The sequence below is a fragment of the Pongo pygmaeus genome, chromosome 21, assembly GCF_028885625.2.
Source record: "Pongo pygmaeus isolate AG05252 chromosome 21, NHGRI_mPonPyg2-v2.0_pri, whole genome shotgun sequence".
Lineage (NCBI taxonomy): Eukaryota > Metazoa > Chordata > Mammalia > Primates > Hominidae > Pongo > Pongo pygmaeus.
In genome coordinates, this window is record NC_072394.2 from 46310781 (window position 1) to 46328522 (window position 17742).

The following is a 17742-nucleotide window of genomic DNA, read 5'->3' on the forward strand; positions in this document are numbered from 1 at the left end:
CTTTTTTGGGAACAACCCATAACATACTCCTAAAATATTTTTTTTTTCCTTTAAATCTGTAGAAAGTAAGAAAAAAAATCTCTCCAGAGAAAAGAACTGTGGAACGTTAACTATATTTTCATTTGTTATTAGAAAACAGTTTTCTGACTCCTTGGAAATATGTGTTTTCTCTGTTAATTATGATCTTGTGGCAAGTAATCATTGCAGGTAAAAGCTCTTTCTCATTTAGAGAACAAACACAAAGGCAAGAGTTGGACCCTGCTACATCTGGGGAGAAGAGATTTGTGCTAAATTGGAAAAGACAACCCTTTTCTCCCTTCTTTGTTCTCTGACACAATTTCTTTCTAGGGTGGGGGCATTACCGGGGGTGGGGAAAGTTTGCTTTCTCTGTTTCCGTTAAACTGGACCTCTAGAAATCATTTGCCTTCTCCTGATAGGGGCAGCAGTACACCTTTGCCTTCCTGCTTCAAGGACAATCCAGTGTCTGGGTGTGAGAGACTCTGATGGTCTCTCCATTTCATAAAATATCTTACCGGTCAACTCCCTTGAAGAAGTCATGCCTGTGGATGCTGGAAGTTAATAAAGGGCCCATGTCCAGGAGGTCCTGGTCACCAAAAACTCATGGCCAATCACGCTCCTTAATATTTGCTCAAATGAGTTGAAAACTTAGGTCCAGACAAAATCCTATGCATGGATGTTTACCGCAGCTTTATTCATAATTGCCAAAACTGGAAAGCAACCAAGATGTCCTTCAGTAGGTGAACGGATAAACAGCCTGTGGTATATCCCCACGATGGAACATCACTCAGTGATTTTTTTTTTTTTAAAGCTATCAAGCCACAAAATGACATGGAAGAATCTTAAAGGCATATTGCTAAGTGAAAGAAACCATTCTGAAAAGGCTACATACTCTGTGATTCCAATGATATGACATTCTGGAAAAGGCAAAACTATAGGGGGAGTAAAAAGATCAGTGTTTGCCAGGGGTTTGGAAGGAGGCAAGGAGGGATGAATAGGTGGAGCAGGGGCATTTTTAAGGCAGTGAAACTATTTTGTGTGATGCTGTAATGGCAGGTACATGACATTTGCCAAAGCACATAGAATGTGCCACACAGAGAGTGAACTCTGGGCTTTAGTTATTAATAATATATTAGTATTCATTCATCAAGTACAACAAATGTACTACACTAATGCAATATATTAATAATAGGTCAACTGTTTGCAGGGTTCAGGGGAGAAGGAGGGGGAATATATGGAAGTTCTCTGTACTTTCTGTTCACTTGTTCTGTAAACTTAAAACTGTTCTAAAAAAATAAACTCTTAAAATACAACCAAACAAACAAAGAAGCAAAAACCCCTCACAGGTCAGTCACTTTGGGGAAGCTCCTGGGGTCTATGAGTGTGGGACCTCTTGGGATTTTCCTTGTGAGGCAGAAGGCACTAATGCCTAATGCATCTCTTCACATCTGGGTGGCCTTATTTCAACCAGTGCCCACCCTGTCTAAAAGGTTATCAGCTTTGAGTGGAGCTGCAGGCAAAAAGAGGTCCTATAGCTGGTCCAACAACTGTGCAAGTGACCCCACCACTTGGCAGGCCTGGTGGCAGATCAGCATGCTGTTTGTAGTCTGGAAAATCTTAAGAATCCTAGCAGACGGTGCTAGGCAGTGACTAGGATAAGGCAAGTGAGACGCTCGCCTGGGGCACGAAATTAAAGGGGTTAGCCAATAAGCCTTAGCCATCAAGATTTTACTATTTTACAAGATTTTACTTAATATTACTATTTTAAGCAACGCTTTAAGAAACAATGCAAAAAAATTCATTGTAAACAAAATATCCAAACTTTAAGGCGGGATCCAACCCTGCGCTTGTGTAACTTGGTCACACTCATCTCAATCTTGTCTTGGCCCCATCACATCCTGCTTCAATGTACTATTTTGAGATTTTAGTCATCTTGGCATTAATCTTTATTTTAAAAATTATTTTGGTAAAATATTGTTTATTTTGATGACTGAGATTTTGAGCACCTTCCTTTAAATTTTTTGCTCAAGGAAGGTGCTTGACTCATATCACCCTAGTCCAGGTCCTGCCCCTATGCCTCTCAATGATCAGGTTAATATATTCATTCAGTAAATGTTAATCAAGTGTCTACCATGTAGGTACTTGGTAGACAACATAACTTGCCCCATGGGTGTCCATCCTCCTCATTCCCTGGTCAGCCCATTGTTCAAGGGACTTACCACCATGTGGCCACAGCAGTATGCATGTATCCAACACTAAGACTTCCTGGGCTGTCCCCTCTGCTCAGTGCTGAATGTTCCAGCAGCAGATGTCTTCACCAAGTCCTCAATGACGTGCCATAGCACACTGAGGGGATCTGGTGGCTGGTTGATTAATAGGTCCCCATTTGCTATGGAGGGGAAAAAATTTGTTCTTACCAGAATAGATACATATCCTGGATTTCCATTTCCATCATGCCCTGGCAGCATCACCATCCATGAACTTGTGAAATGTGTCTTCATAGCCACAGTGTTCCCTTGGGCCACAGCAAGTGAGTGAGGAAATGGGCTTGTGCTCAAGGAATTTGCTATTTTTACCATGCAGACATGAAATGGCTAGCTTAGTAGAAGGATGAAGTGGCCCACTGAAGACTCAGCTCTGCCACCTTTAATGCTGGGCTACTCTTGTGCAGGACATAGTAGTATATGCTCTGAAGCAGCAACTGGTATCTAATGTGTTGTCTTCCATGACCAGAATACACAGATGCTCTTCCTTGACTCTGAGTTGCATCTACTCAGAGATCCTGAATTATACCAGAGACCACTGCTTGCCCAAGTCCTGTTTCTCCACCCAGCAGTCCAGCTCCCCAGACTGCATTCCTGTATTGAAGGCACCTACCATTTCTCACTGTCTCCTCCTTCTGGCAGTGAGGCATATCCCCCAGACTTTTGGGAGTAGCTTGGACTCTAGCTTTAAGCTGGAGGACACCAGAACTGGGACACTTCTGTTGACCTCATGGTGCTCATGCTTTCCCACTAGAGACTCTGACATCCAGATCCTTTATGTAGCCCCATAGTTTGCTCTGAGTATGCTATGTACAGGAGTATAGGTTGTGCACTGCACAAGTCCATAGGACACCATTGAAATGGAATAGATGTGAACAGTGCCCTTGGAGCTGTGCAATGCAGAAGCCTTGCCTGAGCAGTTAGGCATAAGGAACTTGCACCAACATATTGAAGGAAGGGGGCATGGCAAACTGACTCTGGTGCCTAAATTAATGTGGTGATAAAAAAACAACAACATTTATTTAATGTTTTGAAGCATTGTGCTTAGCCTTTTACATTGATCATCTCAGTTAATCCTTACAACAGCTCTGTTAGGTGATATTAATATCATCCTTGTATTACAGATGGGGAAACTGAGACTCAGTGAGGTTGGGTAGCTTGCCAAGGACAAACACACAGCCAGAAATTGGTAGAGCCAGGATTTGAACCGAGGAAGGTTAACTCCCCAGCCTTTGCACATGATCCGACAGTGGTTGTATTCCTGACTTCATTTCAAGACTGGGAGCTGGATCCACTTCTCAGAAGAACCTAAGACCTTGCCAGGATCCTAAATGTGTTATGGGGGAAAGAGACTTAGAACGAGGCACATGTGGATCAAAGCCATGCTTCACCATTTACCAATGCAACTTTGGCCTCATCCCATCATCTCTCTGAGCCTCCATTACCTGTTCCAATTTGCCTTTAATTGCTAGAAGGTATTGCACACTTACTGGATGTCAGGCACAGCTAAGAACTTTAACCACATGACCTCCTTCAGCCCTTAAAATACATCCATCTGCAGCCCTTTCTGATAGGACCCTGGCGTGCAGGGACATCCACTTGAGAACATGTGTTAAAAAGACTTTCAAAGTATCACCATGTGATATGGTTTGGCTCTGTGTCAGCACCCAAATCTCATCTCAAATTGCAATCCCCATAATCCCCACATGTTGAGGGAGGGACCTGTGGGAAGTGATTGGATCACAGGGATGGCTTCCCCCATGCTGTTCTAGTGATAGTGAGGGAGTTCTCACGAGAGCTGATGTTTTAAAAGTGCTTGGAAGGTCCCCCTTTGAAGCATTGTCTCTCCTGCCGCCACGTGAAGAAGGTGCTTGCTTCCCCTTCCGCCATGATTGTAAGTTTCCTGAGGCCTCCCCAGCCGTGGGAAACTGTGAGTCAGTTAAACCTCTTACCTTTATAAATTACCCAGTTTTGGGTATTTCTTTTTTTTTTTTTTTTTTTTAAATTTATGAAGTATTTATTGATCATTCTTGGGTGTTTCTCGGAGAGGGGGATATGGGAGGGTCATAGGATAATAGTGGAGAGAAGGTCAGGAGATAAACACATGAACAAAGGTCTCTGGTTTTCCTAGGCAGAGGTCCCTGCGGCCTTCTGCAGTGTTTGTGTCCCCGGGTACTTGAGATTAGGGAGTGGTGATGACTCTTAAAGAGCATGCTGCCTTCAAGCATCTGTTTAACAAAGCACATCTTGCACCGCCCTTAATCCATTTAACCCTGAGTTGACACAGCATATGTTTCAGAGAGCACGGGGCTGGGGGAAAGGCCATCGATCAACAGCATCCCAAGGCAGAAGAATTTCTCCTAGTCAGAACAAAATGGAGTCTCCTATGCCCACCTCTTTCTACACAGACACAGCAACAATCTGATCTCTCCTTCCTTTCCCCACACTTCCCCCCCCCTTCCTTTCAACAAAACCGCCATCGTCCTCATGGCCCGCTCCCGATGGTCGCTGTCTCTTCGGAGCTGTTGGGTACACCTCCCAGACAGGGCGGCCGGGCAGAGGCGCTCCTCACCTCCCAGACAGGGCGGCCGGGCAGAGACGCTCCTCACCTCCCAGACGGGGCGGCCGAGCAGAGGCGCTCCTCACATCCCAGACGGGGCGGCCGGGCAGAGGTCCTCCTCACTTCCCAGACGGGGCGGCCGGGCAGAGGCGCTCCTCACTTCCCAGACTGGGCGGCCGGGCAGGGGCGCTCCTCACCTCCTAGACGGGGTGGCCAGGCAGAGGCGCTTCTCACTTCCCAGACGGTGTGGCGGCTGGGCAGAGGCGCTCCTCCCTTCCCAGATGGGGCAGCCAGGCAGAGGCGCTCCTCACTTCCCAGAGGGGGCGGCCGGGCAGAGGTGCTCCTCACTTCCTCCCAGACGGGGTGACGGCTGGGCAGAGGCACTCCTCACCTCCCAGACGGAGTGGCCAGGCAGAGGAGCTCCTCACTTCCCATATGGGGTGGCGGCCGGGCAGAGGCGCTCCTCACTTCCCAGATGGGGCAGCCGGGCAGAGGCGCTCCTCACTTCCTCCCAGACGGGGTGGCGGCCAGGCAGAGGCGCTCCTCACCTCCCAGACGGGGCGGCCGGGCAGAGGTGCTCCTCATCTCCCAGACGGGGCGGCCGGGCAGAGGTGCTCCTCATCTCCCAGACGGGGCGGCCGGGCAGAGGTGCTCCTCATCTCCCAGACGGGGCGGCCGGGCAGAGGTGCTCCTCACTTCCTCCCAGATGGGGTGATGGCCGGGCAGAGGCACTCCTCACCTCCCAGACGGAGTGGTCAGGCAGAGGAGCTCCTCACTTCCCATATGGGGTGGCGGCCGGGCAGAGGCGCTCCTCACTTCCCAGATGGGGCAGCCGGGCAGAGGCGCTCCTCACTTCCTCCCAGACGGGGTGGCGGCCAGGCAGAGGCACTCCTCACCTCCCAGACGGGGCGGCCGGGCAGAGGTGCTCCTCATCTCCCAGACGGGGCAGCCGGGCATAGGTGTTCCTCACTTCCTCCCAGACGGGGTGGCAGCCGGGCAGAGGCACTCCTCACCTCCCAGACGGGGCGGCCGGGCAGAGGCGCTCCTCACTTCCCATACGGGGTGGTGGCCGGGCAGAGGCGCTCCTCACTTCCTCCCAGACGGGGTGGCGGCCAGGCAGAGGCGCTCCTCACTTCCCAGACGAGGTGGCGGGGCAGAGGCGCTCCTCACTTCCCAGACGGGGTGGCCAGGCAGAGGCACTCCTCACCTCCCAGACGGGGCGGCCAGGCAGAGGCGCTCCTCACTTCTCATACGGGGTGGCAGCCGGGCAGAAGCGCTCCTCACTTCCCAGATGGGGCGGCCGGGCAGAGGCGCTCCTCACTTCCCAGACGGGGCGGCTGGGCAGAGGTGCTCCTCACTTCCTCCCAGACGGGGTGGCGGCCGGGCAGAGGCGCTCCTCACCTCCCAGACGGGGTGGCCGGGCAGAGGCGCTCCTCCCTTCCCAGACGGAGTGGCCAGGCAGAGGCGCTCCTCACCTCCCAGAGTGGGCGGCCAGGCAGAGGCGCTCCTCACTTCCCAGAGTGGGCGGCCGGGCAGAGGCGCTCCTCACCTCCCAGAGTGGGCGGCCAGGCAGAGGCGCTCCTCACTTCCCAGAGTGGGCGGCCGGGCAGAGGCGCTCCTCACTTCCCAGACGGGGTGGCGGCCAGGCAGAGGCGCTCCTCACTTCCCAGATGGGGCAACCGGGCAGAGGCGCTCCTCACTTCCTCCCAGACGGGGTGGCGGCCAGGCAGAGGCGCTCCTCACCTCCCAGACGGGGCGGCTGGGCAGAGGCGCTCCTCACCTCCCAGACGGGGCGGCTGGGCAGAGGCGCTCCTCACCTCCCAGAAGGGGCGGCTGGGCAGAGGCGCTCCTCACTTCCCATATGGGGTGGCGGCCAGGCAGAGGCGCTCCTCACTTCCCAGATGGGGCAACCGGGCAGAGGCGCTCCTCACTTCCTCCCAGAGGGGGTGGCGGCCAGGCAGAGGCGCTCCTCACCTCCCAGACGGGGCGGCCGGGCAGAGGTGCTCCTCATCTCCCAGACGGGGCAGCCGGGCAGAGGCGCTCCTCACTTCCTCCCAGACGGGGTGGCGGCCGGGCAGAGGCGCTCCTCACTTCCCAGATAGGGCGGCTGGGCAGAGGCGCTCCTCACTTCCCAGATAGGGCGGCTGGGCAGAGGCGCTCCTCACTTCCTAGACGGGGTGGCGGCGGGACAGAGGCTGTAATCTTAGCACTTTAAGAGGCCAAGGCAGGAGGCTGGTAGGTGGAGGTTGCAGCGAGCCGAGATCACACCACTGCACTCCAGCCTGAGCACCATTGAGCATTGAGTTAGCGAGACTCCGTCTGCAATCCCAGCACCTCGGGAGGCCGAGGCGGGCAGATCACTCGAGGCCAGGAGCTGGAGACCAGCCCAGTCAACACGGCGAAACCCCCTGTCCACCAAAAATACAAAAACCAGTCAGGCGTGGCGGCGGGCGCCTGCAATCCCAGGCACTCGGCAGGCCGAGGCAGGAGAGTCACAGGGGCCCGAGGCAGGGAGGTTGCAGCGAGCCGAGATCATGGCAGTACAGTCCAGCTTCGATAACAGGGGGAGACCGAAAAAAGAAGGAGAGGGAGACCGAAGAAAGGGGAGGGAGAGGGAGAGGGAGAGGGAGAGAGGGAGCGGGTATTTCTTTACATAGTGTGAAAACAGACTAATACACCATTCCATGCACACATGTTCGTTGGCAAGAGTGACAGTTGCTAAGTCTACTGAGCCCTGACTTACATGACGTGTTCTGCTAAGTGGTTACATGCAGCATCTTGGTTACCCTTGCGGTTACTGCCACTTTCAGAGGCATCTGAACTGAGGCTCAAAGATGTGAAATAACATTCTGTGGGCCACAAAGCTAATAGGTGGTGGGGCTGTTTTTTTTTTTAACTGAGGCAGGTTTATTGCAAAGCCCATGCTCTTAAATGTTGGTACCCAAAGGCCTCTCTGGATGGTCTTTCCTCACAGGGCCCCTTCTCAAATGTTGGATATTAATTTAAAAAACCCATGCCAATTTGATAGGTGAATGATGGCATCTCAATATTTTAATTTGTATAATATAGATTTCCAATGGTATTAACTTTGCTCTGTCACCCAAGCTGAAGTACTGTGGTCACTGCACCCCAGGTCACTGCATCCTGTCTCCCGAGTAGCTGGGACTACAAACGTGCACCACCACACCCAGCTATTTTTTTTTCTGTAGAGATAGGGTTCTGCCATATTGACCAGGCTGGTCTCAAACCTCTGGCCTCAAGACATCCTCCTGTTTCTGCCTCCCATACTGCTGGGATTACAGGCATGAGCCACTGTGCCTGGTAGCAATTAACTACTACTTCTTCTTCTTCTTCTTCTTTTTTTTTTTTAAAGCGAAATCAAGTTTATTAAGAAAGTAAAGGAATAAAGGAATGGCTACTCCATAGGCAGGGTAGCCTCGAGGGCTGCTGGTTGGTTATTTTTACAGTTATTTCTTGATCATATGCTAAATAAGAGGTGAATTATTCATGAGTTTTCCAGGAAAGGGGCAGGCAATTCCTGGAACCGAGGGTTACTCCTCTTTTTAGACCATATAGGGTAACTTCTGGATGTTGCCATGGCATTTGTAAACTGTCATGGTGTTGGTGGGAGTGTCTTTTAGCATGCTAATATATTATAAGTCGCATATAATGAGCAGTGAGGATGACCAGAGGCCGCTTTCATCCTCCTCTTGCTTTTAGTGGGTTTCAGCTAGTTCTTTACCACATCCTGTTTATCAGCCGGCTCTTTGTGGCCTGTATCTTGTGCCAACCTCCTGTCTCATCCTGGGACTAAGAATGCCTAACCTCCTGGGAATGCAGCCCAGCAGGTCTCAGCCTCATTTTACCCAGCTCCTATTCAAGATGGAGTCGCTCTGGTTGGAACCCCCTCCGTTTTACAAGGCGGTTCTTTTTTTTTTTTTTTTTTGAGACGGAGTTTCACTCTTGTTGCCCAGGCTGGAGTGCAATGGCCCGATCTCACCTCACCGCAACCTCCACCTCCCAGGTTCAAGTGATTCTCCTGCTTCAGCCTCCCAAGTAGCTGGGATTACAGGCATGCACCACCACGCCCGGCTAATTTTGTATTTTTAGTAGAGATGGGGTTTCTCTATGTTGGTCAGGCTGGTCTCGAACTCCTCACCTCAGGTGTCCCACCCGCCTTGGCCTCCCAAAGTGCTGGGATTACAGGTGTGAGCCACTGCGCCCAGCCATTGCAAGGGGATTCTTAATCCTAAGGGTTGCAGAGGGACGAAGGTACATCTTCTGCAGCTTCTTTAGGCTGAATAGGGGCCATGATATTCCTGCTTAACTATTAGGGTCTCATATCCAGGGTAGAGAGGCGCTCAGTCAGACAGCGTTTGTATGCTGAGGGCCATTCATAACTCCAAAATTTCAACAAAAGGTAATATCCAAAGTCAACCAATTGGTGCTGCAGTCTATTTCCTTTGGGTCAGGGTTCTCTCCAGTATTGTCCCTTTGAGGTTTGCTAGGAAGAGGTTACTGGAAAGGGATTCTGATCTAGACTCCAAAGGAGGGTTCCTGGATCTGGTGCAAGAAAGAATTCAGGGTGAGTCCACAGAGGAAAACGAAAGCAAGTTTATTAAGAAAGTAAAGGAGGCAGGGTGCAGTGGTTCCCATCTGTAATCCCAGCACTTTGGGAGGCTGAGGTGGGCAGATCATGAGGTCAAGAGATCAAGACCATCCTGGCCAACATGATGAAACCCCGTCTCCACTAAAAATACAAAAATTAGCTGGGCGTGGTGGCGCATGCTTGTAGTCCCAGCTACTCGGGAGGCTGAGGCAGGAGAATCGCTTGAGCCAGGGAGATAGAGGTTGCAGTGAGCCGAGATCTTGCCATTGCACTCCAGCCTGGTGACAGAGCGAGAGTCCGTTTAAAAAAAAAAAGAAAAGAAAATGGCTACTCCGTAGGCAGAGCAGCCATGATTAACTTCATAATGCCTTTTGGTCATTCCTATTTTAACTCCTGTGGATTGCAAGGTCGTGTCTTTTGTCCATTTGAAAAATGGGAGTAAGGTGTTGTCCTCTTCATATTGATGGAGAAGAAATTTTAGATCTTATGTTCTTCATTATATGACAAATAGTGTTTTTTGAATTTTAATTTTGTTTGTGGTGCTTCCTGATACATAGAAGGTAGGCAGATGACTATAGTCAACTATATCAGTTTTTCTTTTTTGAGTCTTTCCTTTTGTCTTTTTCTCCTCTTGCTTGAAAAGTCATACCTCTCTTGATATCAGAAAAAATATTAATCTATATTTTATCCTAGTTTTTCATGGCTTCATTAAAATAATAGCTCTTTGATTGATTTGAAATTTATTTTATTTTACTTTATTATTATTATTTTTGAGACAGAGTCTTGCTCTGTCACCCAGGCTGGAGTGCAGTGGCATGATCTCAGCTCACTGCAACCTCTGCCTCCTGGGTTCAAGCGATTCTCCTGCCTCAGCCTCCCAAGTAGCTGAGACTACATGTGTGCGCCACTATGCCCAGCTAATTTTTTGTATTTTTTGTAGAGATGGGGTTTTGCCAGGTTGGCCAGGCTGGTCTCAGACTCCTGGCCTCAAGTGATCTGCCCGCCTTGGTCTCCCAAAGTGCTGGGATTAGAGGCGTGAGTCACCACGCCCGGTTGAAATTTATTTTGATGTATGGTATGAAACGCTGAACTTTTTCCTGCCCCAAATTGTTAACGAATTGTTCCTGCATTATTTATTGAGCACCCCCAAAATTCCCCAGTAATTAATTAATTAATTATTTATTTATTTTGAGATGGAGTCTTGCTCTTTCGCCCAGGGGACTGCAGTGGCACGATCTTGGCTCACTGCAAGCTCCGCCTCCCAGGTTCATGCCATTCTCCTGCCTCAGCCTCCTGAGTAGCTGGGACTACAGGCGCCCCCACCGCACCCAGCTAATTTTTTGTATTTTTAGTAGAGACAGGGTTTCACCATGTTAGCCAGGATGGTCTTGATCTCCTGACCTCGTGATCCGTCCGCCTCGGCCTCCCAAAGTGCTGGGATTACAGGCGTAAGCCACCGCACCTGGCCTAATTAATTAATTAATTTAGACGGAGTCTCCCTTTGTTGCCCATGCTGGAGTGCAGTGGCACGATCTTGGCTCACTGCTACCTCTGCCTCCCGAGTTCAAGCGATTCTCCTACCTCAGCCTCCAGAGTAGCTGGACTACAGGTGCATGCCACCATACTCGGCTAATTTTTGTATTTTTAGTAGAGACAGGGTTTCACCATTTTGGCCAGGCTGGTCTTGAACTCCTGACCTCAAGTGATCTGCTTTCCTCGGTCTCCCAAAGTGCTGGGATTACAGGCATAAGCCATCGCGCCTGGCTGAAATTCTCTATTAATTTAAGTGCCGCTTTAATCAATACTAAATTCCTATGTAGACTCGTGACGGTTTTCAGGCTTATTCTTTCATAGCTATGTCTATTCTTTCACACTGCTTTAATTATTATAATTTTACAACCCATTTTATATCTGGTAGATAAAATCCATTATTTATATTTTTGAAAATTTTCTTTATTATTTAACCTCTTTTATTTTCCATTCAAACTTTAGACTAATATTTTTAACTTGTAGAAACTTTGTAGCCAGGGCGTTTTTTGCTTTTTTTTCAAGACGGAATTTCGCTCTCGTCGCACAGGCTGGAGTGTGATGGTGTGATCTCGGCTGACCGCAACCTCCGCCTCCCGAGTTCAAGCGATTCTCCCGCTTCAGCCTCCTGAGTAGCTGGGATTACAGGCATGCGCCACCACACCCAGCTGATTTTGTATTTTTAGTAGAGATGGGGTTTCTTCATGTTGGTCAGGTTGGTCTTGAACTCCTGACCTCAGTGATCTGCCCATCTTGGCCTCCCAAAGTGCTGGGATTACAGGTGTGAGCCACCGCGCCTGGCCTTTTTTTTTTTTTTTTTTTAGTTGGAGTCTCGCTCTTGTCACCCAGGCTGGAGTGCGATGTCCAGCTGTCAACTCACTGCAACCTCTGTCCCCAGGTTCAAGTGATTCTCCTGCCTCATCCTCCTGAGTAGCTGGGATTACAGGTGCCCGCCACCTAATTTTCGTATTTTTAGTAGAGATGGGGTTTCACTATGTTGGCCAGGCTGGTCTTGAACTCCTGACTTCAGGTGATCCACCCGCCTCGGCCTCCCAAAATGCTGGGATTACAGGCGTGAGCCACCGCGTCCGGCCTTAGCCAGGTTTGAATTGCAATTCCATTAAACTTTCATATGACTTTAAGCAGAAATAATCCATTTGAAATATTGTTTTCTTATCCTTGAATATGGTATGTTCTCTAACTGTGCAGATCTTTTTTTATATTCTCTACGAAGTTGTCACTGCTTCAAATGCTTCTGCATATATCTTTTTTTTTTTGAGATGGAGTTTTGCTTGTCTCCCAGGGTGGAGTGCAATGGCATGATCTCGGCTCACTGCAACCTCCTCCTCCCAGGTTCAAGCGATTCTTCTGCCTCAGCCTCCTGAGTAGCTGCAGCTACAGGTGCCCGTCACCACGCCCTGCTAGTTTTTTGTATTTTTAGTAGAGATGAGGTTTCACCAGGTTGGCCAGGCTGGTCTCAAACTCCTGACCTTAGGTGATCCGCCTGCCTTGGCCTCCCAAAGTGCTTGGATTACAGGCATGAACCATCACACCTGGCCCTGCATATATCTTAAACATTTTATTTGTAGGTTAAAAAAATCAATCAATCAATCAATCAATCATTTATCAATCTATCATCTGTCAACTGGGATCATCTCCCAGGGGACATTTGACAATCTCTGGACATATTTTTAGTTGTCACAACTGGAAACTAGCTATTGGCATCTGTTGGGTAGAGGCCAGGGATGCTGCTGTACATTGTACAGTGCCCAGGGCAGCTCCGACACACAAAAATTATTAGTGTCAGTTGTCAGTAGTGCTTACATTAAGAAACTGTCATCTGGCTGGGCGTGGTGGCTCATGCCTGTAATCCCAGCACTTTGGGAGGCCGAGGCGGGCGGATCACGAGGTCAGGAGTTTGAGGTCAGTCTGGCCAACATTGTGAAACCTTGTCTCTACTAAAAATACAAAAAATTAGCTTGATGTGCTGGTGTGTGCCTGTAATCCAAGCTACCTGGGAGGCTGAGGCAGGAGAATCGCGTGAACCTGGGAGGCGGAGGCTGCAGTGAGCCGAGATCATGCCATTGCACTCCAGTCGACAGTGTGAGACTCCGTCTCAAAAAAAAAAAAAAAAAAGAAAGAAAAAAAGAAAGAAACTGTCATCTATCTATACTGAGTGAAGTCTTTTCCCCATGGATTGTCCTACTGATATGGCGGTATCTTGGTCAGTAACAGAGGAGATCTGTTAAGCGTGTAAGGGGTTGGTCCATGTTCTCTGGGTGTTTGCTCCAAGCCCTGGGAAGAGCAGCCTCCCTTGACTTTCACAGAGCCCAAGAACATGATGGTGTGTGGCCCTTGACCATGGCTCAGGCTCTTACAGGTCTCTTAGAGAGACTAGGTGTCCAGAGGAGGTGTCTTCTGGGGAGAGACCAAGAAGGCCTGAAAGAAAATCCATGATTCCATTTAAATAAAGGTCAAGAACTGGCAAAACTCACATCTGGTGATGGAAATCAGAGGTGTGGTTGCTGGGGTTGGGGAGAGGATTGTGTGGAAAGGCTGCAAGCGAAGTTTTGGGGATTATTTCTGGCACAATGAGCCTGGGTGATGGAGAGTGTTTTTCCCCAGGACTTTTTATTCTTTAAGCAAGGCACAATTATAGGTGCAATATCCCCGCTCTTTTTTTTTTGAGACAGGGTCTCGCCCTGTTGCCCAGGCTGGAGTGCAGTGGTGCAATCACAGCTCACTACAGCCTCAGTCTCCTGGGCTCAAGTGATCCTTCTGCCTTAGCCTCCTGAGTAGCTGGGACTACAGGCATGTGCCACCACGCTTGGCTAATTTTTTTTTATTATTATTTATTTTTGGTAGAGACAGCATCCACTATGTTGCCCAGGCTGGTCTCCAACTCCTGGGCTCAAGTGATCCTCCTGCCTTGGCCTCCCAAAGTGCTGGAATTAATTACAGTTGTGAGCCACTGTGCCCGGCCATCAGAAGCCCCTTGATATCCTGCTCCAGCCCCAGCTCATTCCCCTTTCTCTCTCCCCAGAGGCAGCCAATGTCCAGAAATTGGTAAGTTATCTTTCACATCCATGTTTTTGTATTTTTTCAAGCAACGTAGTTTGGTGTGGTTTTTTTTTCATTTTTTTTATTGCAGTAAAATATACATAACATAAAATTTACCATCTTAACCATTTTAGTATATTAAGTACATTAATTTAATTACTCACCTAATTAAGTAAGTAAATAATTTGGTATATTAAGTCCATTTAGCATATTAAGTACAGTGATATTAAGTATATTCATATTGCTGTGCAACCATCACCACCATCCACCTCCGGAACTCCTTTCATCTTGCAAAACTGAAACTCAGTACTCGTTAAGCAATGACACCTCCATTCCCCCAGCTCCTGACAACCACCATTCTACTTTCTGTTTTAATGAATTTTGCTATTCTAGAGACTTCACGTAAGTGGAATCATATAGTATTTGTCTTTTTGTGTTTGGTTTATTTCACTTAGCTTAATGTCCTCAAGGTTTATCCATATTGTAGCATGTGTCAGAATTTCTTTCCTTTTTAAGGCTGGATAATATTCCATTTTTGTGTGTGTATGTAGATACACACACACCACACACACACATACATATGCACACACACATACGGTACCACATTTTGTTTATCCATTCTTTCATCAATGGACACTTGGGTTTCTTCTACCTTTTGGCTATTGTGAATAATGCTGCTGTGCACATGGGTGTACAAATACCTCTTTGGGACACGGCTTTGAATTCTTCTGGGTATGTATCCAGAAGTCTAATTGCTAGATCGTATGGTAATTTTATGCTTAATTTTTTGAGGAACTGCCATATTGTTTTCTACAGTGGCTGTATCATTTTACACTCCTACCAACAGTGTACAAAAGCTCTGATTTCTCTGTATCCTTACCAACACTTTTTTTTTTCTCTCTCTCTTTTTTTCTTTTTTTTTTTTGAGATGGAGTCTTGCTCTGTTGGCCAGGCTGGAGTGCAATGGCGTGATCTTGGCTCACTGCAACCTCCGCCTCCGGGGTTCAAGGTTTCAAGTGATTCTCCTGCCTCAGCTTCCCAAGTAGCTGGGATTACAGGCACACACCAGCATGCCTGGCTAAATTTTGTATTTTTAGCAGAGACGGGGTTTCACCATATTGGCCAGGCTGGTCTTGAACCCCTGACCTCAGGTGAAGTGCTGGGATTACAAGTGTGAGCCACCGCGCCTGGCCTCTCTCCCCTTTATTAATAGTAGCCATCCTAATGGGTGTGAGGTGGTATCTCGTGTTTTCAACTTGCACTTCCCTAATGATTAGTGATGTTGAGCATCTTTTCATAGGCTTATTGGCCGTTTGTATATCTTCTTTGGAGAATTGTCTACTCAAGTCCTTTGTCTGTTTTTGATTTGGGTTGTGTGTTTTTGTTGCTTACTGAGTAGTGTATTTTTAAACATTACACTTAAAGTAACACATTGTGCATATTTTTTCTGCATTTTCTTTTTCACTTAATATTCTTTAAAAATTTTTTTTGAGACAGTTACTCGCTCTGTCATCCAGGCTGGAGTGCAGTGGTGCAATCTTGGCTCACTGCAACCTTCGCTTCCTGGGTTCAAACAATTCTCCTGCCTCAGCCTCCCAAGTAGCTGGGATTATAGGTGCCTGCCACCATGCCAGGCTAATATTTGTATTTTTAGTAGAGATGAGGTTTCACCATGCTGGCCAGGCTGGTCTTGAGCTCCCGACCTCAAGGGATCTGCCTGCCTCGGCCTCCCAAAATGCTGGGATTACAGGTGTGAGCCACCGCACCCAGATCCACTTAATATTCTTTACTTAATTTATTTTAACTGCTGTATAATACTCTACTGTGTTGCATACTTCTCTTCTCCAATCTTCTATTATTGGACATTTAGGTGGTTTCCAATTGTTCAGTATGACACTGCTTCAGTGAACATCACTACTTGTTTGTGTATATTTATTTTTTAACCAGTCATAATATTGTTTTTCAGTTGGTTCTCTTGTGTTCTCTAGAAAGACAATATTATCACAAACTGAAAATAATACTTTTGTTGCTTTCTTTCCTGTAGTTATGATTCACATCTATTTCTGGTCTGGTACATTGCTTAGAAATTTCAGAACAGTAGTAAACAGCAGTGGGAACAATGACTATCCTTGTTTTGTTCTTGACATTAATGAAGTTGCCTCCTGAATTTCACTGTTAAAGATGATGTCGGCATTCGGTTTGAAATGTTAATTTTTATTTATCATCTTGAGGTATTATTTTTCATTTGAGTTTATTAAATGAATTTAATAGACTAATTTAAATATTATTATAGTTTTTTTCTACAAATTATTATAGTAATAGACTTCTAATATTGAAACAACCTTGGAGTTTTTTGATGTATTATTCTCCCAGTCTACTGCAGGATTATGTTTGCTTGTATCTTTTTAGTATTTTTGTATGTATAACATATTAAGTGTGATTGGCCTGTTTTTGTTGTTGTTGACTATCTTTTAAGTCACAGTTACAAGGTTTTGTCTTTCCTAATAGGACATTATTGAGATATAATTTACATAAACTACACAAACCTTAAGTGTACAGCTTGATGAATTCTGACAAATATATATACCTCAGTCACCATCATCCAGATCAAGATATAGCACATTTTCATGGTCCCAGAACATTCCCTCGTGGCCCCTCCAGTCAGTCTTCGATCCACACCCCAGCAACCACTTCCCTGATTTCTATCACCAGAGATTAGTTTGGTCTGTCCTGTCCTTGAACTTGTCCTATATATGATCATACAGTTTGTATTCCTCTGTATCTGGTTTCTTTCATTCAACGTAAAGTTTTTATTAAAAAATTGTTTTTCACAAGATGGCGCCGAAAGCGAAGAAGGAAGCTCCTGCCCCTCCTAAAGCCGAAGCCAAAGCGAAGGCTTTAAAGGCCAAGAAGGCAGTGTTGAAAGGTGTCCACAGCCACAAAAAAAAGAAGATCCGCACGTCACCCACCTTCCGGCGGCCGAAGACACTGCGACTCCGGAGACAGCCCAAATATCCTCGGAAGAGCGCTCCCAGGAGAAACAAGCTTGACCACTATGCTATCATCAAGTTTCCGCTGACCACCGAGTCTGCCATGAAGAAGATAGAAGACAACAACACACTTGTGTTCATTGTGGATGTTAAAGCCAACAAGCACCAGATTAAACAGGCTGTGAAGAAGCTCTATGACATTGATGTGGCCAAGGTCAACACCCTGATTCGGCCTGATGGAGAGAAGAAGGCATATGTTCGATTGGCTCCTGATTACGATGCTTTGGATGTTGCCAACAAAATTGGGATCATCTAAACTGAGTCCAGCTGCCTAATTCTGAATATATATATATATATCTTTTCACCATAAAAAAAAAAAAAAAAAAAAAAAAAAATTAAAAAAAGTTTTTTAAATTTGTTTTTTGGAGATGGAGTCTTGCTACGTTGCCCAACCTGGAGTGCAGTGGCTATTCACAGATGTGATCATAACTCACTGCAGCCTCAAACTTCTGGGTTTAAGTGATCCTCCAGCCTTAGCCTCCTGAGTAGTTGGGACTACACGGTGCCTGGCTGCATAATGTTTTTGAGATTCATCCAAAATATTATATCAACCATTTTGCTAGCTTTGTAAAATGAACTGATAAGATTTATATCTTTTGGCCAGGCATGGTGGCTCATGCCTGTAATCCCAGAATTTTGGGAGTCTGAGGCAGG

At 47.3% G+C, this 17742-nt stretch overlaps 1 protein-coding gene across 1 annotated transcript; it reads left to right on the forward strand.

The window, feature by feature from the left end:
• The first annotated feature begins 16863 nt into the window (after positions 1-16863).
• LOC129021633 (large ribosomal subunit protein uL23) lies at positions 16864-17432 on the forward strand. The gene has a single exon (XM_054467304.2). It carries the CDS (start codon positions 16874-16876, stop codon positions 17342-17344), a length of 471 nt encoding a protein of 156 aa, XP_054323279.1. The 5' UTR covers positions 16864-16873; the 3' UTR covers positions 17345-17432.
• The last annotated feature ends 310 nt before the right edge of the window (positions 17433-17742 follow it).

Excerpts from the sequence above, each read along its gene's own strand:
- LOC129021633 (XM_054467304.2), top strand. The coding sequence starts at position 16,874 with ATGGCGCCGAAAGCGAAGAAGGAAGCTCCTGCCCCTCCTAAAGCCGAA.